Source organism: Dipodomys merriami, unplaced genomic scaffold (assembly GCF_024711535.1).
Source record: "Dipodomys merriami isolate MVZ:Mamm:240054 unplaced genomic scaffold, mDipMer1.0.p SCAF_4, whole genome shotgun sequence".
NCBI classification, from domain to species: domain Eukaryota; kingdom Metazoa; phylum Chordata; class Mammalia; order Rodentia; family Heteromyidae; genus Dipodomys; species Dipodomys merriami.
This window is the reverse complement of record NW_027205603.1, coordinates 11603711-11631327: the sequence shown is the minus strand read 5'-3', so window position 1 is coordinate 11631327 and position 27617 is coordinate 11603711. Positions and strand designations below refer to the sequence as shown.

At 41.7% G+C, this 27617-nt stretch overlaps 1 protein-coding gene across 9 annotated transcripts in view; it reads right to left on the bottom strand.

Annotated features, from left to right (window-relative positions):
* The window catches only part of LOC138805637 (protein kinase C theta type), an 84474-nt gene that overhangs the window by 39976 nt on the left and 16881 nt on the right, over window positions 1-27617 (bottom strand). For 4 of the 9 annotated variants that reach the window (XM_069990514.1, XM_069990512.1, XM_069990513.1 and 1 more), the window contains 4 exons: window positions 22920-23122; window positions 10000-10126; window positions 6505-6704; window positions 3394-3454 (listed from right to left, as the gene is read on the bottom strand). In XM_069990514.1, the coding sequence (XP_069846615.1) occupies window positions 3394-3454; window positions 6505-6704; window positions 10000-10117 (379 nt within the window). In that variant the 5' untranslated portion in view covers window positions 10118-10126; window positions 22920-23122. Of the gene's footprint in view, window positions 1-3393; window positions 3455-6504; window positions 6705-7104; window positions 7160-9999; window positions 10127-19771; window positions 19911-22919; window positions 23123-27617 lie in introns of those variants that run through there. The other 5 variants (XM_069990517.1, XM_069990519.1, XM_069990520.1 and 2 more) reach the window with 3 other exon arrangements.

Genomic DNA, 27617 nt, shown 5'->3' with positions numbered 1-27617 from the left:
CTGACGGAGGCATAGAATGTGATATATATATATATATATATATATATATATATATATATATATATATATATAAAATGTGATATATATATATCACATTTTCTTGATCTATTCATCTACTGAGGGGCATCTGGGTTGGTTCCATATCATAGCTATGTAAATAATGCTGCAATAAGCCCAAAGAAACATAGGTCCCATGGTTTCCCTTATTTGCAATAACTAGTATATGTCTGGTACAAGTAGAAAAGGTCAAAAGCTATATACACATGACCAGATAAGATGAAGTTTAAGCAAAATGAACCCCAAGATAGGGACACAAGTGGTTTTTTCTTCCTTAATATTGTTTCTAATGTATTTATAAGGTACCATGTGATTTTTTTTGTTGCTTTGTATGTCCCTCCCCCACAGTATAACCCCTGTTTTCACTGTATTTGATGTTGGTATAATTTGGGGAGGGGGAGGGAAATAACAAAATGTTTAAATAGGGATACAGGCTGAACCCATTGCAACAATGAGATGTAGAAGACACTATGTTGAAAAAATGGGGCTGGGAAGGTGGCTCAGTGGTAGAGCGCTTGCCTTGCATGCATGAGGCCCTGGGTTCAATTCCTCAGCACCACATAAGCAAAAAAAGAAAAAAGCCGGAAGTGGTGCTGTGGCTCAAGTGGTAGAGTGCTAGCCTTGAGCTGAAGAGCTGAGGGACAGTGTCCAGGCCTAGAGTTCAGGCCCCAGGACCGGACCCCCTCCCCCCCAAAAAAAAGAAAAAAGAAAAAATGAGCTTTGCAGTTTAGGTGGGGAGAGGGGGAAAGAGAAGGAGGAGTGTAGTTGTGGAGGTGGGAGGGGAGGGATGGTAGGGGAAAAACAAAGGAAGAGCCAACAGTGCTCCATAGGAAATATACTCATTACCTTGCTCATGTAACTGTAACCCCTCTGTACAGTATTTTCACAATAAAAATCTTCTTAAGAAAAGAGATAACAGTTTTGTCAAGGGCAGATTTTTCAAGGACAAGACTGGAGTAATCTGTGTATGGAGAGCTAAGGTATTAACCCTATTGTTGAGCCTTCCATGGAGGGATTCAGGAGACAGGATATTATCTTCAATGTTATTCAAGTTTAAATTTCCTTAAACTTCCCTTTTCTCTTGCCTTCTCTTTCCACACCATCTTTCACACTTTTTATTTTCCTAGTGAACACATTTTAAGAGCTAGCTCAGCTTTTTTTTTTGCCAAAGGCCAGCCTCTCTACCACCTGAGCCACAGCTCCACTTTGGGCTTTTTGCGAGAAGAGTCTCACAGAATTTCCTGCTGAGACTGGCTTTGAACTCTGATTCTCAGATCTCAACCTCTTGAGTAGCTAGGATTACAGTTATGAGTCACCAGAGCTCAGCTCATTTCTTTTTCTTTCTTTGAAAGTTTTATTTATGGAAAAATTGAAATATGCACAAATCTGATGAAATATTAAGATCAGTTTTCAAATGTTAACTATTCAGCTTCAACAACAATCAACTCAGAGCCATTGTCTTCTACTAGAACCTTATCTACTTTCTCTATCCTGTACCAATAAATTATTTTGAAACAAACCCCTTGTCTTACATTATTTAGCTTATAAGAAATTCAGCCTGTCTGTAAAAGTACAAGGCTCCCTTTGAGAGAGAAACATAGCGATCATACATTGTTATCACACAGAAAGCATGAATAGCTATGACTCAATCATCTAGAACCTGGTGAGTGTTCAAGGTTTCCCTTATTGTCCCATAATATTGCTTTCACTGTAACTGGACACATAAAGAACTAGATGTGTTTTGAAGAAGCAATGTAAATCTGAGCGAAAACTCAAGGGTTGAACATGGCTAATTCCAAACTCTAAAATAAAAAATCCAAAACTTTTTTCATTTTTCTTGTCAGTACCAACATTTGAACTCAGGGTCTCGTGTTTGCTTGGCTGGCACTATCACTTGGGCCATGCCTCTTAAGTCCCTTTTTTGCTGGTTAACTGGCAATGGAATCTCTTGGATTTTCTGCCTGGGCTGGTTTGAACCCTGATCCTCTGGATCTCAGCTTTCTGAGTTACAGAGATGAGGCCCCAGTGCTTAACACAAGTCTGAAACTTTATGAGCACTGACAGACTGCAACAAGTGTAAAATTCCATGCCAGAAAATTGCTTCATGGACAAATTTACTTAAAATATATAAAATTATCTTCAGGATATGGGCATGAGATATACATCAAACATTAGAAAATTCAATCTCTCAAGGTATCTCATATCTCATTATGGATGCTTAGATATCCCCAAATCCACAGTCAACTAAATCAGAAATTCTGATCTCAACCATTTGGGGTAAGCAATATTCAACCTGTAGGAAAACAAATTTAGGAAGAAGGAAAATCAAAGCAGTCTAGCATCAGGGAGTTCCCAAGTTCACTCTGCAGTGTAGAATTTGATGATTTTGGTCCATATCCATTTAAACAGCACTGACAGACTCTCAAAGGCATCCAACACACAATTCTAGTAAATTAGCTTCTGTGACTAAAGTCTATACAGTACACGGAACCTAAACTCTTTTAGTAGTGGGCTTCCTTATGCTTTGTTGTTCCTGAAAGGATATGAGGTGACTAATTTTCAACTCTAGCATTATGTCAGTAGATTTGTGGAGAATTTATTGTTAGTTTCTTATTTGTTTTAGTAATAGTGTAATATTTGTTCTGAAAAAAATATATTTTAGTGTATGTATGTGTGTCTGTATGTATGTGAATGTTTGTATATATGTGCACATATGTATGCATACATAGCAACACATTATCATTTTACTTAAATTCCTAAACTAAAACAGAGACTTAAAAGCACCAGGCATGAGTTCACCCAATTAAAAAATAAATGATGTAAATGTTTTATATTTACATTTCTATTATATTTATTTATTTGGTGATACTGGGGTTTAAACGCAAGGTCTCAAAACTCTTACTAGTGTTGCTTACTGCATTGACATTCTACCACTTGGGCCATGCTTCCATACATGCTTTTTGCTGGCTATTTGAAGATGAAGTCTCAAGGACGTTTCTGCCTAGGCTGGTCTTAAGAACTTGATCCTTCAGATGTCAGCCTTCTGAGCAGTTTGGTGTGAGCCCCTGGTATCCATCAACATTTGTGCTTTATTTTTTTTTTTTCATTTCTAGTTGTAATTTCTATTTAATTTCTAAATTCAATTTTTTCTGTTTCTTTTTCTTTTATGTCTGTCTGGCCCAGATAACTATGTCCAATTCATGTCTGTACACTACTGGAAATTTTAATAAAGTTCCTTGTGCTGCTTTTTTCTCCTTGCAACAGTGAAACAAGTTACTCTTGAATGAGAGTCAGTGCCCTTCCCACCCCCAAACAGGAAAAAGAACTGTCACTTGCCACTCATTTCCAGAAAGTATCTTGCATTCATGAGCATTCGGCCTTGAGGTTTCAGCTCTAGCTAGGGGAGAGAGGGAGAGAAATATCAGTCAGGATGTGACGGCAGCCCTGAGCTTGGTGACGTCATCACCAGCCACGGGGTGAGGGGTCAGGGAAGAAACCATCGATGCTTTCCTTCACTTGTCATCGTCTGAGCCGTGCAGCACCCCTGAATACAGGCTTTTTGTAGGAAACCACCTCAACAAGTTACCCACTCCCCTTGGGGAGGAAACTTTGCATAAGTAGAGGCAAAATTCAAAGACACATGCTATTTGGTTTTCATCCTGTGTGACACTGTTTATCTGAAGAGCTCCAAGAGTACAGATCCTGAGTTTCATCACCGACAGAAGTAAACAGCCATCAGGACTAGCTCCCAGAGGACAAAGTAGGGCTTTTGAAAAGAGAAATTCTGCTTTGAGAGACCCATGACCCTCCTGCTTTTCCCATTGGATGCAAACCCAGGTTAGATAGGAGAGTAGTCTTTGCTTTCAGAGAGACAAACATTTCCTTGGGAATATTCCAGATGCTCTATGAAAGGGATTCTAATTAGATGGGTCTGATAAAAGAATATATATATATATATATACACACACATATGTTGCATACATATACATAGTATGTATAAAATGTATACAATTGGGCTGGGAAGGTGACTCAGTGGTAGAGCACTTGCCTTGCATGCCTGAGGCACTGGGTTCGATTCCTCAGCACCACATAAGCACAAAGGAAAAAGCCGGAAGTGGTGCTGTGGCTCAAGTGGTAGAGCGCTAGCCTTGAGCTGAAGAGCTGAGGGACAGCGCCCAGGCCCAGAGTTCAGGCCCTGCAACCGGACCCCCCCCAAAAAAATAAAATAATAAAATGTATACAATCAGTATATATGAATATAAGTATATAAGCTTATACATAAGTATATGAGTATATTAAGTATATATACATATATGCATATATGCTTATATATGTGAGCATAACATATACATATATATATATATATATATATATATATATAAGTTATATAGAAGGGATCAGAACAAAGTGCCATGTTAGGAGTTGATTCAGGATCTTATGTAATGTGACATATATTGGAGAACAGGACAAAGCTCAGAGGACATTCATTCACTAACAAATCACTAGCATTAATATATATGTGTGTATATTTATATATCATATATATTTATATGTCATATATACACACAACATTAGTGGACTAAAATGAGTAAGAAAAGAGGCGAATCAAAGGCATGATTTATCATCGCATTCATGGATTAGCTGAAATAAATGAGAGCTAGCAAGATGTGCTTTTAAACCTAGAGTTGAATTTGAATTGCAGTTAAATAATTTCCTACCCATGTGACCTTATATAAAATGCTAAGCCTCCCAAGATGTCTGAGAAACTGACATAATAGCAATCCCATTTTAGGATTACAGTTTTATGATAAACTCTGACTGGTTGGCTACCTGTAAGTTCTCATGTAAGCTTAAATAGATCAGTGGGTAGAGAGATGTTTTCAGTATCAAGTGGAGACATCATGGCTGGCAGATTTGTGAAGCGAGCAATAGAAATGAAGGCAAAAACAGAAAGAGAAGAGGGAGGAGTCGGGGCCTGATCCTCACTGCAGTGGTGCAATCAGTACGACGTGAGGAAATGTGTTATCGACATTCAGGATACAGCAGTGATGCAGGAAACTAAGCCAGGGGCAATGCAACTACTGGAAAGCGATGCTCATAGAAAGACATGTTTTTCTCTTGCTTCTGGGAGTGGAGAAAACCATGAGTTTAGTGGTGACCTGAACGAAGCAGGAGCTCAGTCTCAATGCATTACTTACTCACAGAATAGTTGATGGAGATGAAAGGCAAGTTTGAGAGAATCCATTTATAATGGAGGAATTAATTTTTAAAAAGCAGTTTATAATAGAAGCAAGGGGAAACTATTAGTTTAAGATAATCTGAGATAAAGATAAAAATAAATTAAGGACCTCTCCCCCACACCCCACCACAATTACAGCTTAAAATCAGAAAAGGATGGTGAATTGGTTAAATAAGGATCCAAATGCTGCCTGAACACTAAATGACCATCTGTAGCATCATTCAGTTCTTTAACCTTTCCTGACTCACCTAAACAGCTGATCTAGAGGAGTCTGGATCCTTTTATCCAAGCTCAAAGCAGAAACACTCAATTGAAACCTCTGAACTACGTTCTATACATGTACCCACCTTCAATAAAACCTTGGCTTGTAGCTGTCTGTAAAGATTACATCAGTTACACCAGCAAAAATTTGTATACTTTCCTAAAGAATACTTTTTCTTGTGTACCCAAAATGGACACCAAAAATGTAGTTTTTGGCCTTCTCTCATTCCCCTGTGAAACCTGAGAACTGAAACTCTTTTGTGTAGATTTCTAAAGTCTGAGGTATAGTAAAGCAAGAAATGGAAAAGCAAGATCCTCACCTTTGGCATAAATGATATACACATTAGTAAAATGTTTTCTGGGTTTCAGATCACGTAAAGGCAGATTTTATGGATACACTTTTATTTCATTTGGCGTCCTTAGAAGTTTGTATTAGCATTTTTTAATGCACCCGTGTTTTACTCCTCCCTTTAATATTTCTAAACATCTGCTACCCCAACAGTTATAACCTAGATTTGCAAGAGTGGTGTGCTAAGCATGAGTTGTGGACGATGTTTTTGGTACAGCGTAAACTATGTAACCCCATTATGGCTTAAAAGCATTGATAGACAAACTTGAAAGAGGTCTTTCTGCTAGCCTCTCGCAATCAGATATCTTGAAAATAGTTTCTCCCCTTCAAGAGGAACTTTTGATATTTCCAAACTTAACAGTGAAAGATCAACCACAGATTTTCATAGCCTTCTCTACTGTTATGTAAGCACCAGAGAGATCTGAATATATTTATACATTTTGAAGCTCATAATAAATTGTCATTATCATCACTAAATCACTAAGGAGGAAGTGTATGTGTTTACCCCAGGCCTGGAAAATCCTGACAGAAACTTGGAGCTGGCTAACAGCAAGGTGAATAGATTTGATGAACTAGAGTTCACAGATCCAACTCTTACCCATAGCTCTGTCCTCCCATTGTTCTTCCTGCATCTCTCGGCCAGCGAGTAGAGCTCAACTGTAGTTTCTGAAATGAGGTCCACATTTTTGCCTTTCACAATGATCTGCATCACTCTTCCCTTGTTAATATGGGCGTCGAAGGTGCTGTCCCAGGGCGGGTACATGGTTGGTTTCTTCTGGATATACATCTGCCCATTTTCTAGGACCACAAAGGTAGAATTCTCATGACTCATTCAGGCAAAGTTAGAGAATCATTCAACTTAATGGTAACACCAACTCCCTCTGCTCTCTGGAATGGGTAATTCTGTTGCGAAGACAAAAATAACAGAGACAACGCAGGTGACAGAACACACCATTCCCTGGTCGAGATGCGAGGTCATGCGCTGAATCTTCAGAGTTGCATGTAGGTTATTTATTTATTTATTTATTTATTTATTTATTTATTTATTTTTACAAACATTTCCAAAGTTTATTGAAAATACTGAAAGATGTTTGATTATCCCTTCAAACAAAGCACAACCTGAAACCAAAATAAAGGATACCAAACTGTATTTTAAGTACTGATAGTAGGTCTTAGTAAACACTCATTTATAAATTACCTTGGCTTATGTGTTTGTAAATAGAAGTTCTTCAGCCTTCTGGAAATAAATAAGATCAAAATATTAAGTGTATTTTGAGGAGATCCTTCAAAAGTATGACAAACATTATATGCCATATTTCAGAAAAATTTGTACCTATTACTACAGCTATTCCATTACTTTAGTTTCAGTAACTTTTCCAAACAAAATGCATGTAGGTAATTTAAACAATAGGCATCGGATAATGTCTTAGACTGCAAATATTTATGAGTTGATTGCTTCACTTTGGGCATGAATATCTGAGCAAATAAAACTTTAAATAAATCTCTAAGACAGGGCACATACGTGGAATGCCTACACTCTAGAGGCTGAAGCAGGACGACTCAAGTTCAAGGCCGGCTTGGGCTAGATAGCAAGACCCTTTCCCAAAAGATCAAAAACAAAACACATAAAGGGAAAAACAAACTTAAACTGTTCTGCCTTTTGATATCCTCCTTTATTAGTCAGTAGGTCTTGGTCATGTGATTAATTTCCCAGGCATCCAGTGAAAATAATAGTCAGTATAAAACAACTGCAAGACACAGTGGCACAATCTGGGTTTATAATGACAACTTCCTTAAAGAGAGTTAAACATTGCCATTTGGCATAAATACACTTAAAAGTTGAACCACTGCCTTCTCAAATTCTTCTTTTATCCTCTCTTTCTTTAGACAGTGCTGTGGTTTCAACCCAGAGCTGGCTAGGTTGGTGCTCTACCACTTGAGGTATACCTCCAGCACTATTTTCATTTTTTGCTGGCTATTTTGGAGACGGGAAAAAGAAGTCCTGGTTATGGTTAAGAACAAAGCTACAGACAGCATGGTTCCTTTATGAAAAGCTGGAGAAATTTTACTAGGGGAATTAAATAGTTTAGTCTCATTTCTACCCACATTAGGACGAACAGGACCATTTTCAAAGGCTCACAAACAGAAAGCACCTGCCATAGAGCCTGTTCATTCTCTTGACTCATCTCTCTCTCTCTCTCTCTCTCTCTCTCTCTCTCTCTCTCTCTCTCTCTCTCTCTCTCTCTCTCTCTCTCTCCCTCTCCCTCCCCCCTCTCTGTTTCACACACACAATGCAGCTTCACACAAACCAAAGTTCAAAACCCTCCTTAAGTCCTGTAAGAATAATACTTGCGTGATAACATTCAGAGTGATTTCTAATGAGAACAAAACTAACAACACAAGAATCAAACCGAGAAATCGCTACAGTCTACAGGCCAATCTTTTAGAAAAATTGTTTCCTTCTTTTCTGACAAGGTCTCTTGATCCACATGGCTGATTAGACCAAGTTCAAAGGCAAGACCAAAAGAAGAAGGAAATTTCAAAAAAAAAAGAAAAGAGAAAAGAAAAAAGAAAAGAAAAGTAAAGAAAAAGACTCTCCAGAGGCAAATGTCAGCGAGACCTAAAGCTGGAGAGAACACCAGGTCCAGGAGACACATTGAGTCCAAAGCAGCTTTGAAAAACTTAGACATTTTACACTTCAAAGATGTCTGTGACATTTGCAAGGGTTTAGGTTGGGAGCAAGTGGCATTCTCACTTTTAACTAAACAGGAGAGAACTTGGGGCAGAGGGAAAAAAATCAAGATGTTACAGTCTTCTTGCCTTTGATGTACTTAGAGTGGCTGGAGGGGTGAACTGAGCCGTAAAATGTTTTTACTTTATTTTTGTTTTTTGTTTTAGCTATTGGTTTGAGGCAGCACAGTGGGATTTAGACTTCTCAGAATTCTGACCTGTTTGCCTCCAATGGAAGTTCCACCACTTGACTCAGTTTCCCCTTGCATCTGTGAGTGCTCCCAGTCCCCTACAGAGGTCTCCTTAGGACTACTCTCCGTAGAATAACAGACATTTTTCTGTATCCATCCTTCTCCTCTCCCTTTAAATGCCTTACTTACCATTACTTATCACGTTGTAGTTTGGATGATTGCCTTTTGCTATGAGAGTAGGAGCTGTCAAGGAAGAGAGCTCTTTCTGGACTTGCTTGCTATTTTTTGTGTTGTGTTTTCCTCTCTGCTCTAGTCCTAGGGCCCTCAAAGTAGGCTCTTCAAGAACACTTTTGTATATAGTAGTTATGAAGACTTACTTCTCTGTTACTTCAAATCTCTACCCTTGTGGGCCGGGAGTCACATGTCTCCTGAATCAGTCTGAATGCAGGGAATCAGGAAAAGGTTATGAGGATGGGAAGGTTTTGGTATATAAACTTTCCCCTACCTTTCCCTTGCAAAGTCCTTAGAATCCTAAAAAGCAGAAGGATGAATGGAAGCTGAAGGGACCACACACACAGTCCATTAGAAAAAGAAGACTCTAAGTCTACGGAGGGAATCTTGGCTCACAGACATAGTTTGACCCCTTGACATGAACTTGCTGCTTGGACGTGTTCACCTAAGACATGGCTATACTTCCATTCAGGTAGGATCTTAGTAAGTGCAAGTTGCTAGAATTTGGATTATAATGGTTCACGATAGATTCACTCCCCCAAACTTCACCAAGCTTAGCCAAGGAAACAATAAGCAGTCTTTAGAGTTGATCCCAAGATCAAATTAGATTAGACAGTATTAATCTACTCGTAATCATTTAAAGCAACTAGGCTTATGAGTAGAGGTTATACATCCTCTATGTGCTTCTTCTGCATTAATACTTCACCTAATTTCCTCAACCTTTTGCCTTATCTTTGTTTATGTGAAAAAAACCAAAAACAGCAGTGGGTCTTAAGGTTCTAGTCAGTACGTATCACTTAGTATGCGTCCTTAAGACACACTGGTCATTGATGTCTTGAGCTGTAAATTCCAGTTGAATCAAATGACCTTGAAGGTCCTGGAAGGACATCATCCAATATTCCTAGCTGGAGTCACCTCCCCACCTCAGTCCCCATTCTTACCTGATTCAACATACTCTTTTACAAGTACGGCACAGTATGGGTTCACAGCCTCACCCTGACAGGACTGGCAGGTCCCACAGTCAAAGTTGGACAAACCAATCCGAAGAAATGGTGACATGGTTGCTCCCTGGAAAACGACAAAAGATAAGCACTGTTTCAGGCTGTCAGATATTTTTTGCTGTTCTGTTCTCCACTTAACCAGTGTTTTATTATGGACAGCCAGAGCCTTCCATGGATCCACTATCCAGCTGAACAAATGCTTCTATTTCCGCTTCTGCAAAGCACATTCTGGACTCCCCCCAAACCACAGACTGACTTGCCAGAGCTCTAGGCCGTCTGGAAGTGTGCATCCAACTTTGCTAGTGAGAACGAAGGAAAGACCTAATTGCAAGCAGTCTCAGAGAGTTAAGTTTAATGGCTTCAGCGTGAAGCACATGTTTTCCAGCATTTTGTTTTGTTATTCCTGAGGTGCACAAGAAACAGCACATAGTAATCAGAAAATGAGTTGACAAAGAGTGAGTCTATTTTAGTCACGCCAGTTAAATATGACACTGCAAATTCTTACATGGTCTATTTATGTGGGTATTGGAATTGTCTCTAGGCATTTACCAGCTGATCCGTATTCCTTTTGGATATTTTTACAAAAGTCTGTTTTTGTAATAGTCACTCTCTCTCTTATGCACGCACACGCATGCACAAACATACACTCACGTGCTCATACCCACACAGACATAAAATGAGCCTTTGAAACACAGACACTTAAAAATATCTTAAGCCATTAGCTATTGAAAAATATGGTTTGAATATTGTATGAAAAACAATAATGCCTTACTCTCAAAAGATGAACCAAGTTCTTCACAAATGCAAAAAAAAAAATCCACCTCTTTTTTCTTTTGCTTTTTTGGTCTGAGACTGGTGTTCAAACTAGATATAATACTTTGGCTCATAAGATAGTGCTCTACCAACTGAACCAAAATTCCTCTTAATAATTAGGCTTGCCTAGAGATCTAGGTGAAAATTATCACAGTGTTGGATACAGATTCCAGAAACCCAGTCTGGTTGATCTGCTGTTATGTCTTTGTTTGCTTTGCCCACTCACCTCAACTAAATATCTTTTCTTTTTTTATATTTTTTTAAATTTTTACCAGAGTCTCCATGAAATATTACTGATCTGAAACTGAAGTCTTGTATTCAGCAACAAAGTTATTTCCTTGCTTCCTCCCTCAACTTGAACCTTTCTACCCCTATTTCCCCAAACTTTGTTAAGTCAACAAATACTTAATATTGTTGGTCCTTCCTGCATCTGTATGGCAAAGTCAGAGACAGTAACCTAGCTAGAGTCTTGGGCCTCTCATAGGTAATCTAACAAAACCCTAGGAGAACTTCAAGTACTCCAGAATGTTCTTTGGATAAATTGTGAGTCTGTGGAGAGACAAATTGACGGATGCTCTTAGTTTCACAGACATTGGTGAAGTCTTGATTTCCGGTAGAGTTTGGAAGGCTTATCAAAAGGAAGTAGTTATCTGAGCACCATTTATTGGGTGTTGTTAGTTTCTGAAATGTTTCTGCACAGACCACAGGGTGGAATTCCAGTCAGATGGCATTGTCACATTGTCCTTCGTCTCATGACTTAGAATTCTTGGACAGCAGCTGGGCTACTGACTGGAAGTCCTGACAGGATTTCTGGGAGAACTTTTCCTTCTCTGGGAGTTTCCACCTGGGGGTGAGTTTCAGGTTGTCTTGATTTCTCCAGCCATCAGGAAAAAAATCCTTGAGAAGTCTCTGCTTTGATAGAAATCTTAATCATGGTAGACCTTGAAGGATTTCCTTTGTACAAGTAAGGGGAATTCTAAGTTAAGACCTAATTTGAGTGCTAATTTGAGGGCTAATTTGAGTCCAGACGGATCACCAAGTCTGAGTTACTACCACTCTGACCTTTGGGAACTTGTCATTGCTATTTTCAGGGTGTGTTTCCCCATTAGGCAGCTGCACAAAAGGAATCTGTCTCAGGAATGGATGGAAAGCTATGAGGTTGCTAGGGTTTCTCTTACTTCCTGGGAGAGAGCTGTAGTGAGCTTCTCCCTCATTCTCAGGGCCTTGATTAGATATCAATGACTTCCTTAACCAAAAATGCCTTCATTAGAGTCATTTGCACTATTCTCCTACCCATAAGCCTTTGGACAATTTACGCACAGCATGTATCTTGTTTTGTTGTTTGTTGTTTTGGTTTTATGTGTTGGGCAATATTGGGATTTGAACTCAGGGACTTGCATTTGCTCAGTAAGCCCTCAGCCATTTTAAGTCAGGTTCACTGACTTTTATGGTTTATTTTTCAGAGAAGGTCTCATGATTTTTTTTTTTTAACTCTAGGGTAGGCTTCCAACACTAACCTTCCTACTTCCACTTTCCAAGGAGCTGGTATTACAGTTGTGCATCACCATGTCAACTGTACTTCTGGGAAGGCTTAGTTACAGATCTCTGGAATTTGTGTAGGTACATATGTCAAGAGCAAAGGTGTGGGGTAAGCCTGGTGGATGAAATTAACATCAAAGACATTCCGTAGTTGTTTTGCTCTAGGAGCTCAGAGCTGATGGCAGGGATAAGGGGAATTTCCCTGACTGTTAAATAGAAAGGAGAATTCCTTGGGTACAAAATGATCTGGCTAAACAGTATGCTTCAGGGCAGAACTTGTGGAGCTGTCCTCTGTACGATTCAATTAACCTAGTCTTACTCTCCATCCAACAGTCTCACACGACACAGCAAACAGGTATGTAAGATGACTGATTGGTCCGGCTTTTTTAACAGGGCAAGATCAGGTCCCTTCATGTCCTCAGTCGAGCAATAAATCACATGCTCTGTTCTCCCCTACCATCTCCATGTTTAGCACTTATATTTCCACCAGTCCTCACTTGGAGTATACCACCTTCTTTTTTCAGATCTGCCCCTTCGTTTTCTTTGCCAGCTACGTGACTGGTGGCATGAGCTTCAGCCTCTCTTGGCTCTTCCTCACTTGCTTTGTCTCCTCCCTGCCTGCCTTCGCCTTCAGTTTTGCCTCATCTCCATCTGCATTGCCTCTTGTTTGACGAACTATAGCAGACGTGATTTATTCTGCCTTTGCTTACCCCCTCATTCTCTAATGTCTCGATGCTATTGTCCATATGGTTTTAGGATCTTGCCATTGATTCTCCAATGGCTTCAGAGATCTCCATTTTTAGTAAATCTGTACCCCACTTCGGAATTGTGGTCGTGCTTCACTCCGTCCTTTGCCTCCCCCTGCCCTACCTTCTTTATTTGCAAATTCCTGCTTAGTCTCCTCTTTGGTTCCTCTCTCCCCTCTTGCCATTACCATCTCACCCACTCATCTTGTTGGGATTCACTAGGTCCTTCTGTGGCGTCCTATGTACACTGCTAGACAGCAACTACTCCCTTTATTTGCCTTGCCACTACCATTTCTAAAGACTGAATGTGGTACCATCTAGGAGTCCTGTTGTGATCTGATGTCTCCAGGTCTCTGCTCTCATAAGTGGTGGGGACTTTGTAGAAACCCACCAGACTGTCTCCTTCTTAATCCTCAAGATGCTTCACAAACTCAACTCAAGTGTAGAGAGAAATCTCATTTGCAATAAAGTTAGCAAAAGCCCCTCTGAGTGAGGGCAAATGGGTCCCTTAATTCCCTTGTCCTTAAGGTAGAAAAAGGATTTCCTCTGTTACCCCACTCCCTTGGACAGGCAGTTGGCCCATGGGGGATGGGAGAATCAGCAGTATGGAGCTCACATTGCCTTACTATAAATAGACCTATGGCTGTCTTCCCTAAGAAGACTGGATGTTAAGAGCACGGACCATGATATCATCTACTGTGCTTCTCCATAGCTGACACCCTGCCTCCTAGCTGGTAGCTGCTCAATGCATTGGTTTTACTAAGGCAGTTAATTGGTAAAAGTAACCTGTTACGTAATCTCTTATCCTTTTACCAGCAAGGACACACAACAACCAAGTGAAACAACAGTCAGGGGTTAGAGGAAGTGGCACACAAAGGAAACATCCCAACACTGGTACAGTCAGAGGAGATCGATGCCCTCATGGGCTCAGCCACCCGAGTTCTGTAACCTCTGTCTCCCCTGTTTTCTCATTTGGAAAGTGCTGGTATTACTGCTAGTAGTCTCAAAGGACTACGAGGATGAATTGGGCGAACACACATATAAGAGCTTAGAATGGAGCTGGCACATAGTAAACTCTCAATAAATTTTAGTTATTAGTATTACCACCCTGATATGTTTTCTAATAGACTTTCTTCACTTTATTGATTTCTGCCAAGCAGGGCAGGAGAAGAGTAGAAATAGTCTTTCAGGGACACATGTTATCTGAATTATGTGACCTTCATCTGTGCTCTGCTACCCAGCTCGCATCCAGCCTCCATAGATCTTCTGCAGAGTACCCTCTACCCTCAAATACGGCCATAACACTACTAGCACTTACCCTGATGAACATCAGCTACGTCCATGGAATCATCCACATTTTTGCGATTCCAGCTCTAAAACACCATTGTAATATGTGCTTGAAATGACTCCTTCCAAGCGCCACAATTTCACCTTTAAGTGTGATCTCATTTGTCTTTGGCACATGGCTTTGATGCAGGTTATTGCTCGGTGGGTATACTTTAGGTTCCAGGAACTGAGCAGAATGGAGAATTCTGGTCTCCTGACTCACTGGATATGAGGCCTTGCTTACTGAGGCTGACTTACCCTGCATAAATCACTTCACCTGAATGCTTTTGTGGTGATGCTAGAGTTGTCCACATACTTGAATCTGATGAGGATCACATTCACAGAGCTAGAAAGTAAATAAATGAGCGATATCTGCAAAACAGCCCAAAAAGAATGCCAGGCCTTCTCTTCCTGTGCAATAGTGAGTCTCTCCCTCCCTCCCTCCCTTCTCTCCTTCCTTCCTTCCCTCCCTCTCCCTCCCTTGTCTCCTTCCTTCCTTCCTTCCTTCCTTCCTTCCTTCCTTCCTTCCTTCCTTCCTTCCTTCCTTCCTTCCTTCCTTCCTTCCTTCCTTCCCTCCTCTCTCTCTCTCTCTCTCTCCCTCTCTCTCTCTCTCTCTCTCTGTCTTTTTTCTTTCTAAATTGGACTGCATATTAATTGCTTTGATTTGCCTAGAGAAGTCTCAGTGGCAGGGGAGAATACTATAGGAATAAAAAGTCATCACTTGTATCAAATCCTCTAATGTGCAGAAGAGAGAATCCAGACTAGTCACTAGTAAACTTGGAGATGAGAGGGAAACACATTTAATGTTTTCCAATTACATCAGCTCAGCTAAACTGGGTAAGCATTAGCTCAGAAAAAAATTTGGCAAGCTACATCCTACAGCATTTACATGATTTTGACTTTCTTCTCTCCTCCCCCATTTCCTCCTATTCTTCCTCTTCTACCTTTATTATGTCCTCCTGTTCTCCTTCATCTTTTCTTCATCATCTTCATTCTTAAAATTTTTTTATTGTTATTATGAAGGTGATGTACAGAGGGACTACAGGTAAAGGGTACATTTTTTTTCATGTCTAGCATCTTCCCCCCCCCCTTTTTATTGTAAAAATAGTATACAGAGGGGTTACAGTTATATGAGTAAGGTAATGAGTACATTTCCTATCGAGCATTGTTACCTCATCCTTTGTTTGTCCCCTACCATCCCTTCCTTCCCCCCTCCCTTCTCCCCCTTCCCCTCTCTCCCCCAACATTTGTTTTTGGACAATATCACCATTTCCTTTGCTCTCGTTCCTCATTTCTTTTCCTTTTGTTGGTTGTGGGGCTTGAACTCACAGTCTGAGCACTGTTTCTGAGCCTCTATGTGCTCAAGGCTAGTGCTCTACCACTTGAGCCATAGCACCACTTCCGGTTTTTTAGTGATTAATTAGAGATAGGCGACTTTTCTGTCTGGGCTGGTTTTAAACTGTGGTCCTCAGATCTCAGCCTCCTGAGTAGCTAGGATTATAGGCATGAGCTACCAGCACCTGGCTTCCTCATTCTTTTTGATAGTACTAGAATTTGACCTCTGAGACTTCTTCTTCTTAGGCAGGCACTGTATCACTTGAACCATCCCAGGTCTTCCCATGATAAAAACAAAGAGTGGTACAATTATTTTCCTTTCTTATGGTATTACCAAGATTTAGCCAAATAGGAATTTGGAAACTTAGGCTCCTGCTGTGGGTTATATAAAGCTCACAACTCTATCCGACCCATCTTTTCTCTGTTTCTCTTTCACAATTTAACAAATGACCCTTAAATTCAAATGTTAGTCATTGGTTTGCTCACAATGTTATGCCAACAACTGGAACTGTTGCTCAGTTAAGTGGCTCATCTGTATTCCACAGGATGTCACCTCGGTTCACTCTTTTGCGACTTCAGCAGGGGACAGCTGGAAGGGCTCAGCCTTCCTCTCCTCCTCCTCTGAGGTGTATCCTGGGCTTTTACTTTTTGTATGATTGCTGCACTCCAAGAGAGTGAGAAGTAAGGAGACTGTAGGTCCCAGGATGGCCTGGAACCACAATAGAACCCAGCTATTAATTGAAATGAGGACTTGTGAACATTTGGCCAAGGTTGGCTTTGAACTTCTCTCTAGATTCTCCATTTCTTCTTCCTGAGTAACAAGTGCTCGCCACTTGTGCCTGGCCTGATTGCAAATAGTAATGTATTTTCTCTTCAGCTTGAATGCTACCAGTGTTAACTGGCATGAAGATGGAGGAGGAGCAGGGGTGCATGGGAGAGAGGCTCACTGGACCCTGTAGGCTTTCATATCTCATAGTCCACCTGCCCTTTCTCTCCCTGCACTTTTAGGCCCTGGGAGGTGTCTGCCAGTTATGTGAGCAGATGTCATGCATATATGATAGAGCCTCATCATATGCCACAGAGCTCAGGAATTCACAGAACCAACATTTACCAGGGCACCAGGCTTTCCTTTCAACTTCCTCCCGCATTATAGTGCTCCAGATGATTGGTATCTGTCTTGGAAACCCAGGATTTGTTACACAGATCCAGTACATTTGGAATTCCAACTACTGTTATTGAAATGAGTAACTTTTGAGCTAGTTATAGTGTGAATGTATGTACGTGTATTGACTAGTAACAGTAGTAGTTACTGACAGTATTGACAGTCACACTAGTAGTTATTATATTAAAACTCAATACACAATATTGATGCAATATAACTGTTTTCTTTTCTTTTCTTTTTTTTCTTGGGTCTGGTTATGGGGCCTGAACTCTGGGCCTGGGCGCTGTCCCTCAGCTCTTCAGCTCAAGGCTAGTGCTCTACCACTTGAACCACAGCGCCACTTCCGGCTTTTTTCTTTTTTGCTTATGTGGTGCTGAGGAATCGAACCCAGGTTCTCATGCATGCAAGGCAAGTGCTCTACCATGGAGCCACCTTCCCAGTCCTAATATAACTGTTGTCCTTTGAACATTTTGTGCCAACTTAGTGCCTGCCCTAAGTGTGAGTAGTCACAGTGACTACATTGCATTTCACTTTTCATTTCTTTCTTTCTTTTGTAAGTGGCAAAGCAAGAAGTTTAACTGGGAGAGGGAAGGTGTATTGTTAAAGAAAGTGGAGGGCTTCAGCTAGATGGCTCGAGAATCAGAGAGAGAAAGGAAAAAGGAGAAGGAAAGGGAAAGGAAGAGGAAGAAGGAGAAGGAGGGAGGGAAGCAGAGAGAGAGAGGAAAAAGAGAGAAGAAGAAAGGCAGATGGGGGAGAGAGAGAAGGAGAGAGAGGGAAAGAGAGATAGAGAGGGAGGGAAAGAGAGAAATGTCCTGTTCCCCAGGCAGGAAATGGGAGTTAAAGACTTTCTAATTTTTCATTTCTAAGCAAATCACCCAGCAGGTGTTCTACTCATTGGAGAAGATGACAAAAGTAAAAATGGGAAAGTATTAACTGGATACTCCAGATGCTTTTGCTTTAAGTCCCTGAGCAAGAAAAAAAGAAAGAAAATGCTCACTAATGACTTTTCTCCACCATCTGTAGGCAGATGAGTCTTCAGCTTGGTATCCTTGAGGGAGCTCTAACTGGAGGCCATGAAGCAGACTTATGAAGAAACTCCACTCCCCAGGGCTATAAATCTAAGTGTGGTGGTGGGAGGGGAAGGTGGGGAGACAAGTTTGGCTTTTTATTTTCCCAGCTTCATACTTGGACACCTCAGGTATCTCATGGTGGTGGGCCCTGGGAGGAATCCTAGGGAATTTTCCAGTGACTTACGAATCTGTTTCTTAGGCAGCAGATGGGTGGTGTACTTGATATCCATACTCTTACATCTATAATATAAGGATAATAACATTTTCCTACTGACAGTAGCTTGCCATTGTTCACTTAGATGTATACAGATAGGGAAGTACTCCTGCGTTTATAAATGGTAGTGCCATGTCTAAAAGCCAAATACTATCACAGATCGAGACTACAGTAATAGAAAAATGGGTTCACTCTTTCTAGGACTATGTTCCCACATCTGCAAAATGAAGAGTGGAGTAGATCCACTTCAGAGGCAGGTCTCTGAAAGACTGGCTCTCTCTGTCTTTGTGATGAGGATTTAATAAACCAATTCACAGCAAATGCTTTTTTTTTAAACAGTGTTTGGTGGCAAAAGTAGCTATTTGATCCCCTAGGAGTTTTCCTCAGCACTGGCCACGTAGATACACAACACACATACACACTTACTTTTAGCCATTCCTCAATAAATGTTTGCTAATGATGTTGAGTTTGTGGATATCCCTGCTCTAGATAATCCATGGGACTGGGGCATGGGGCAGCCCTCTAAAAGGCATCAAGGAAGGGGATACTGAGATCCTGATCTCTACTTTCCTGCCTGTTAAACCTATGAGTGGAGTGACATGGTCAGTTAACTGACCTGGGTGTTAAAGACTGGACAAGAAATAGCAAAGCCAGCGTTCACTGCTGTGTACATCAGTAGCAAAAACACCCCTGTGCTCAACTGTGCTGCTTTACAACCTCTCCCACTTCCTCCTGAGGGTGTGTGGATGTGTGACACATTTCAAAGAAAATACATTATGTATAGTATCACCACAGCAGGCGGAAATAGCAGTCTGCAGTCCTTACATGAACTGACGGTTTTATACAGAACAACAACATACACGAAACCCTCAATGTGTGAGCTGGAGAGACAGTGGTGGTCTGAGTCATAGATGAATCACATGAAGGAGCTGCAGATAACAGGGATGGCTCAGAGCAGGGCACCAGAAGGGTGGGAAAGCAGAGCTGGGACACTGTGAAAGTCATGGTGTTGGGTCACCTTGGCAATGACCTTGGCAAGACCTTGGACAACTTGAATCTGGGACCCTTCCATAAGGGAGAAAAAAGTCAACTCTATTCCTATCACTTTGGACTCTTGTGACAACAGCTAAATTTAAAGACAAACAAACTGTCCATCTTAGAAGACTCTAGTAAGAAAGAAAACTATAACCACATACATTTCCTGAAAGATAAAGACCTTAATCATGAAATACACTCTTATTATTATCCTCTAAAAGTCCTCCTCCTTTTCCCTCTCTTTCTCTTCCTCCCTCTCTTCCCTTCCTCCCCTCTTCTTCCTCTGGCTGATTCTCTGGCTGGGGACTGAGGGGGAGGGAGGGGATGAGCAGTGACAATCTAATGGCCGCATTGGGTGTCACAGTTGACAGCACAAAACCAGCCCAAGTCACCCTCCTCCCCCCGGGAAGAAACCTTTACAATCTGGATAAGAGGAAGTTTGTGTTAAGTGATTTAAAAATGTTTGTTTTACCAGGAAGGAATCCTGGGAGAGAAGACAGATGGATGTGTCCTTGGACTGCAACTGAGGAAAGGGTTAAGCTCTGCTGGCACAGCATTTCTTCCTCCAAACAGCACAACTTAGGACATCTTGGATCTCCTTTTCCTCATCCCAGCCCTCAAATTCTCCCATCCCAGGCCTTCTGGCCATGGAGATGTGTTGAATGCCTATAGGAAGGTTGGAGAACTTCTTTTAATGAATTATTAATTAATTCATTTTAAAGGAAACTTCATCTTATTCTAATGAGGGATTTTCTTCCTCTGGCTCTGCTTACCTTTAAGAGAAGTAAATGGGAATGGGACCTTCACAAACTTGGAAATTTATTAAAAATGCCTCCCACTTTAAGGACATCCTCTTGTAACACTTTCAAGATGATAGCTATGTCTGTTGGTTTTTTGTTGGTTGGTTTGTTTTGTTTTTACAAATAGGGAAACAAGCTCAGAGAGGTAAAACCTTTTTCCCAGTGTCGTATGGGGAGCCCAATCCTGGAGAGACCAGGAGCTAACTCCAGCGCCACGTCCTTCCCTCCCTCAGGGTCTACTCCAGAGGCTCAGTTTTTGTTTGTTTTTTGTTTTTCCCTAATGTCCTGTATGCTAAGTGCTGCTGTATGCGTAATTACTTTTAATTGCATCTGACCAAGCTGGTGGCTGTTGAGATCTTTGTGAAGAAACCTCCGGCTTCCCACTGTGCTCTGCGCAGATCCTCACCGCAGAGAAGTACTAATTAAGAGGTGACTTTAATCTTTCACAGTGATTATCTGATGCTTCTTTGGGGCTCTCAAAAGACACTCCCACTCCGGGAGTTCCCGGTGATGAAGCACACTGCTGTCCTCTGATGTGTGTCCAGGGAGACCAGAACATACACTGCCCTCTCTGCTTCTACTTCTGTCCTTCCCCACACTTCCTCCTCCTGCGGAGGCCTCTGCAGTTCTGAGCTTCCTGGCTGAGGGCGCGTGAATAAAAGGCAATGTTGGAAATACAACATCAGTCTAGGCCGATCAGGGTGGGGGGGGGGGGAAGAGGAAGGGGATAGATTTTTCTCTGTAGGAGGAATTATAAGAACTATAGGACTCTCTGGCCTCTTCACTTCCTTTTTTCCTGCCCTGGCTTCAGGGACTTTTGCAGGAAGAGACTCAGGGTGGAGGTTGACTGTGCTATGAATGGCAGGGTGACCCAACTGGGGGGCTGTCCTAAGTGAGACCCCCCAAGATGAGTTGAATTTGAAGAAAATACATGGAAGTCCATACTCAAATCCACTTTTGTCTCCTCTGGGCCTCTAGAAAGCTCAAAGAACCAGCTGGCTTTGGGATTGGAGAAATAGGAATGACTTCTAGTAGAGAAACAGTAAGGATTATGAACTTCTTAACATGCTCAACCCAAAATGATGCAGACCATGAAGTTGAAGGTCAAAGGAAATGATCACACCCTTCTTTCCCATGGAAGATAGGAGCCTGGGCTGCAGAAATTGGACTGTGGTTCTAACAGTTGATTATGTCTTGTGCTTTCTCAAGAAGGCTGAAACTGGGGCTGGGAAAGTGGCTCAGTGGTAGAGCACTTGCCTTGCATGCAAGAGGCCCTGGGTTCGATTCCTCAGCACCACATAAGCAAAAAGCCGGAAGTGGCACTGTGGCTCAAGTGGTAGAGCACTAGCCTTGAGCTAAAGAGCTGAGGGACAGCGCCCAGGCCTAGAGTTCAGGCCCCACGACCTGACCCCCCCCAAAAAAGAAGGCTGAAACCAACAGGAAGTTCCACAAGGAGATGGCTAAATTGGGGGGGAAATCACTTAACCCATCGGAGACTCAGCTTCTTTGCCTGTGAAATGGTTAATCTCTGCAGTCTGTTTTATTCCAAAGGCCTGCCATGTGCAATAGCTTGCCTGGTTTAGTAGGTGGACCCCCTATTGCACCGAAGTCAACCCACTGGCAGATGAGCCTTCCATCTTGGGGAAATAACCCTTGTATTCTCACGTGACGGGACCAATCTAGAAATGATCCCTGCTCACTAGCCATATTCAAAGCAAAAATATCGAGTATGGACTGTAGGCAAGCACAGGTAGGAAACAGAAACTCTGTTCTTGGAATACGTGTATTTTAGTGGAAACGAAATCCTGAATATGACCTCGCGATAGAAACTGTGGAGATCCAAATAGGTGACAACAGAGCATCTATAATTCTAGAACTAGTTTTCCTTCTGAGACAAGAACAGAGCTTGAACACAATACTGAGGTGGGATTACCTGATATAATTCCCTACCCCTTTTGGTATGTTCACTTCCAGCACAGAGGGTTATACATCACGTGGGATGCTGAGATTGTGAGGACTCCAGGCTGGCCTGGAACTGAACTAAAAAAGCTGATTGTGGTGGCACAGGCTTTCATCGCAGCAATGCAAGGAAGCATAGTAGGCAGATCTCAGACCAGTTGAGCCCAGGCAGGAAATGAGACCCTATCTCAAAAATAACCAGAGGAGCCAGGTGTGGTGGTTCAAATCTGTAGTCCTAGCTATTTGGGAGGCAGACATCAGAGGGTTTTGGTTTGAAGCCAGCCCAGGTAGAAAAGTCTTCAAGGTGCCATCTCAATCAACATGTGGCATCAAGGACCTTTTATCCCAGCTCTAAAGTAAGTGCAATGGCTGGGCACCGTGGCATATGCTTATTATACTCAATGACACAGGAAAGTATAAGCAGGAGGATCACAGGCAGTTTCAGGCAAAAAGTGAGGTCCTACCTCAGAAATAATCAGAGTAAAGACAAGCTAGAGGTGTGGCTCAAGTGGTAGAGTACCTGCCCAGCAAGTGTGAGGACCAGAATTCAATCCCAGTAAGGCAATACTCACAAGGAACAAACAAGGGTTGGAGAAATGACTCAGCAGTAGAGCAACAATCAATCAAACCCCAGTAAGAAAGAACATGAAAAGGAAGTTTGAGGTTGTCATGGCTAAGTACATCATTCCTTTTCTAGACCATCTAGGAATTCACTGGGATATAGAATTCGTACAGTGGAATAAAGTGCAAAGCCTAAGTCACAAGAGGGACGCTTTTTGCCTGACAAAATAGAATAATTTCTGTTTCAGCTTGACTTCCAATGACCTTAAAAGCTGGAAGGAAATCCCATTGCCAATGTACCTTTAACTAATACAGGCTTCCTGCACCAGGCAATCAGTAGTCCCAGGCTAGAGGTATGCTCCTGGGCAGGCCTAACTCTTCCTTGGTAGCAGGAGGTAGAAATCCTCTCTGCTGTGCTGTGAAGCTGTGTTCTTCACTTAGCCGGGCAGCTCCCACGTTTCCGTGTGTTCAGTTATGGGCCAGCTCACATCCTGCCGTGTTTACTTTGAAAAAGAAACAAAGGATAATGTCACACAGGTGGAGCCCAGGCATCTGAAAATGCCCTACCTTGCCACTGAGCCCCTTGCTGTATGGTTGACTCTTGTGTACTAGGCCTGCGCTGCTCTGTTTGTCTCTAATGTCTTCAAACACAGTGAAATGGGGAAAGGTGGTGTTGGGAAGAAGGCGAGTGAGAAGATGTCAGAAATATGTCATGGCTAAATTCACCAAGAAAGTTTATAGAATGAGAGTTCGCATATCATTTTAAAGCCAACTCCTGTCACCTTTCTTCGATTAGAGAGATAACCACTGTGTGGTAGTTATACTAGCAAAGCAAACATGTACCTCCAGATGCTAAAAACACTGTCACTGGTGATCAAGTGCAGTCCCCCTGACAGGACAAGGTCATGCTTGCGGACAAGGTTATATATGCCTCATGGAGCTTTCCTCCAGAGAGGAGACACTGAGCAGGACTGAAGACTCGACTGGAACGGACACTAGCTTAGAACAGAGAGTTTCAAGGAAATCTGGGATGGGCCACACTGTCCTGTTATTTGATCTTTTTGTCCAAAAGAGGATCTCAATATGTAGCTTAGGCTGTTCTGGAACTTCCTAAGCAGCCCAGTCTGGCCTCTAACTCATGATCTTCCTACTTCAGCCTCCCAGTACTAAGCTTACAGGTCTGTACCACCACACCCAGCATCATCACATGTTCTTAAAGTACATGCTTCCTGGCTGAGCTGAGGGTGGCCTTGTGTGGCTTATATTCAGTTGTCAGACTCAAAAGGACAGCATGTGCCAACCCTCCCTGTCCTGAGAAGGAGACCAGTTGTCATGAACCCCACAATATGAAGAGGTGGTGAATTTTCTAGTGTGCACACAGCTTCAAAGCAAATGGCCACCATGGCCATTTTCCTCTCAGGTAAATCAAACTGGTTTATCATTAATCTCACTACAGCCAAATTACTAATGGGGAAAAAAATCAACCAGAAAGAAACCAGGCTGTTGATCACAAGAGTCACCATTTTGATTTTAAGCTACTTGATGTTCACTATGGAAAGTTCTGGGTAGCTTTCTATTTTACCCAGAGCATCAGCATTCAAGGTTCCTTATCAGATTTGCCTCTTTAACAACTTAGACACCCTTCGGACTACAGTACCAATTTTCCATTTTAATAATGCAATGACCACAGACTTTGCTGTTCACAGCAAGGAGCAATAATATAATTAACTCGACAGTGATTAACTCTAATTACTTAGGCCAAGGAAAATAACAAATTAACATAATGGAAATCTGGGTAGAGACTCTGTGGATTTGATTCAGGGTGTTTGGCCTCAGTTGTTGAATTCATATAAGAACCCTACAAGCTTCTATCTTATCTAAGCTACTGGAGATCTGACCATCTGATGAGTTCTATCTACTTTGCCTTGCTAAGTGACAGGCATTGCTGGAATTTTCCTTTCCACCATCATTTCTCCAATGCTGGCACTCTGGGAGCAATCTCTATAACTTACTAACCAAGAGCATTTCCCTTTCTAATTCAACACAATAAGAACCATGGGGCACTTACTGATTATAACATTAGGAAGTAAGGAAACAAGAGAAGAAAACTTCTTGTGTTATCCTCATGCAATTTATAATCTAGAAAGGGAAAGGAAGAAAGCTAAACTAGCATTTACTGTGCTGGGGGAGGGGGAGCTGTTCCTCATTTTTCATGATCCTATAACATCTGAAAGAACAACATCTGAAAATAGGCTGCTATGTATTTTCTTTTTTTTGCTGGTCCTGGGGCCTGAACTCTGAGCCTGGCCACTGCCCCTCAGCTCTTCAGCTCAAGGCTAGTGCTCTACCACTGGAGCCACAGTGCCACTTCTGGCTTTGTGGTGCTGAGGACTTGAATCCAGGGCCTCATGCATGCAAGGCAAGCACTCTACTACTGAGCCACCTTCCCAGCCCCTGCTATGTATTTTCTATGGTAGAAGCAAATGAGGCTGAAAAGATAAAAGTAGAATATTACTGAGCCTTAAAAAGGAATGGAATTCTAACACATATGAACCACACAGATGAACCACGAGGATACTGAGTAAAATGGAAGAAGCCAGTCACAAAAGGAACAAAGATTGTATTATTTCATTTAAATGAGTACCTACTACAGTCAGATTCCTAGAGATCTGGAGGGGGATGTGGTTGCCAAGAGCTTTGCGAAGGGAAACAGGAAATTGGGGTTTAATGGGTCCAGAGTCTCTGTATGGGAAGATGGAACAATTCTGGACATGGATGATGGTGAAAGTTTTGTTACTGAACTGTGCACTTAAAAACAGCTAACCTGGCCGGGCGCTGGTGGCTCATGCCTGTAATCCTAGCTACTCAGGAGGCTGAGATCTGAGGATCACGGTTCAAAGCCAGCCCGGGAAGGAAAGACTGTGAGACTCTTATCTCCAATAATCACCAGAAAACCGGAAGTGGCGCTGTAGCTCAAGTGGTAGAGCGCTCGTCTTGAGCTGAAGAGCTGAGGGGCAGTGCCCAGGCCCAGAGTTCAAGCCCCACAACCCACCAAAAACAAAAAAAAACAAAAAAAAACAGCTAACCTGGTTAAGTTATGATATATCATGCATATTTTCCCACAGCAACCAGAAAGAAAGGGTTAAATTAGATTACTCATGGACTCACAGCTATAAATGGAGCAATGAGGAACTAACATCACATACTAGATGTTATCCAGATGTGTCCCAGGCCCCAGGGTGTACTGTTTCTGTTCCTCGTCTTCATGTTACAATGAACAAACCCATTTGAACATAAAGGGCAATTAAAATAGGGTGGTAGTGGGAGGAAGAAAAGGGATGAAGGCTGACTCACCCCAACTTCTTCCAGGCTGGGGGAGAGGTCCCGTGGACATTTGATAAAGCTGCTGGGGAAAAGAAATGTTGGCATGGTGCTAGGAAAAGAAGTAGAAGGTGCTGGTGGCTGACACATGTCATCCTAGTCACTCAGGAGGCTAAGATCTGAGGGTTGCAGTTCAAAGACAGTTCAGGTAGGAAAGTCCATGACACTCTTATCTCCAACAAACTACTCAGAAAAAAAGCCAGAAGTGGAGCTGTTGCTCAAAGTGGTAGAGTTCTAGTCTTGAGTGAAAAAAACTCAGGGACAGCATCCAGGCCTTGAGTTCAAGCCCCACGACTGACAGAAAGAAAAATAAAGTAGAAGGGATGGGAAGCCATTGGAGTCCAGAAAAGATTCTCTACTTAGTTCTGAGTGTATTCAGCTTGCTTATGTGTGAAAGCCCACACTGAGCCTTTTGTCCATTTATACATTCATCCACCATAGACACCAACCACAGCAAAGCTGTTAAGTTAGCAGATGTATGCCCTTGTCTCCCAGTAGATTCTATTCTAAAGGTGGTGATCAAATGCCTGTGAGATTGGATCCAATACATGAGACTGTGGAGTACAGACAGTCAGTTCCTCACAAGGTAAGTCAGTCCATAGGTAGGGGGAAGCCAAAGTGGCCTAGGTTGGTTCCTGTGGCATTCTGGAGAAAGTAGTCTGTGGGTGTGTGGGCATTCTGCCATGAAATTTCATTAAAGTTTCTTTGGGATGGCTTTATGCAAGTGGAGTGGAAGTATAGAATATTCTGGAAGGTAGCTTGCTTCAGAAGAGCCAATTTCAAGGACTGGACCAAAGTGAGGAGTCTGGGTTAGACATTCAATTAGATACTTCAAAAATAGTCAACTGGTAAGTAGAGTGATGAGATATCTTCATATCATGCAAAAATCCTCTTATAGTGATTAATTAATTTATTTTTACTATGATAAAACCACAGCAATCTTATTCATGTTTAGTTAATCAAGTGTTTAGTACCACAGCACTTCTTATTCATGTTTAATCAAGTGTTTAGTAGTGCTGTCTAAAATTTCCATCCGTCTATTTGTATATTTCTCTTTGCATTGTTGTGCACTCATGCCCAACCCTTTTTTCATTTTGTAAGGAAACTTGGTACCCATGAACCAATAACTTCCTTTTCTTACCTTTCCCACCAATTTAATATATCTTTATGAATCAGACTACACAATAGGTCCTTCAAAGCACTATTTGTCCTTTTTTGACTGCCTTAATTCACGTTGCATTGTATCATCAAGGTTCATCTATATGGTGGCATGGGAAAAGATTTCCCTCCTCTTCAAGACAGAAGAGTATTCCACTTTGTGTATATACCAGATTTTGTTTATTCATTTGTCAGTGGCTATTTGTCTTTGCTGCCATGAAGAATGCTAAGGAACAGAAGTGTACAAATGTCTTGTCAAGACCTTGGTTTCAATCACGTTAGCTATAAACTAAGAAGTAGAATTGATGGATCATATGTGGATCTATTTTTACTTTTTTTTGAGAAGCTACCATATGCTCTCCATAGCACCTGTGCCATTTTACATTCCCAATAACAGCACACAAAGTTTCCATTTGTTGGACAACATTCATTATTTTCTATTTTTCTGATAGTAGCCAT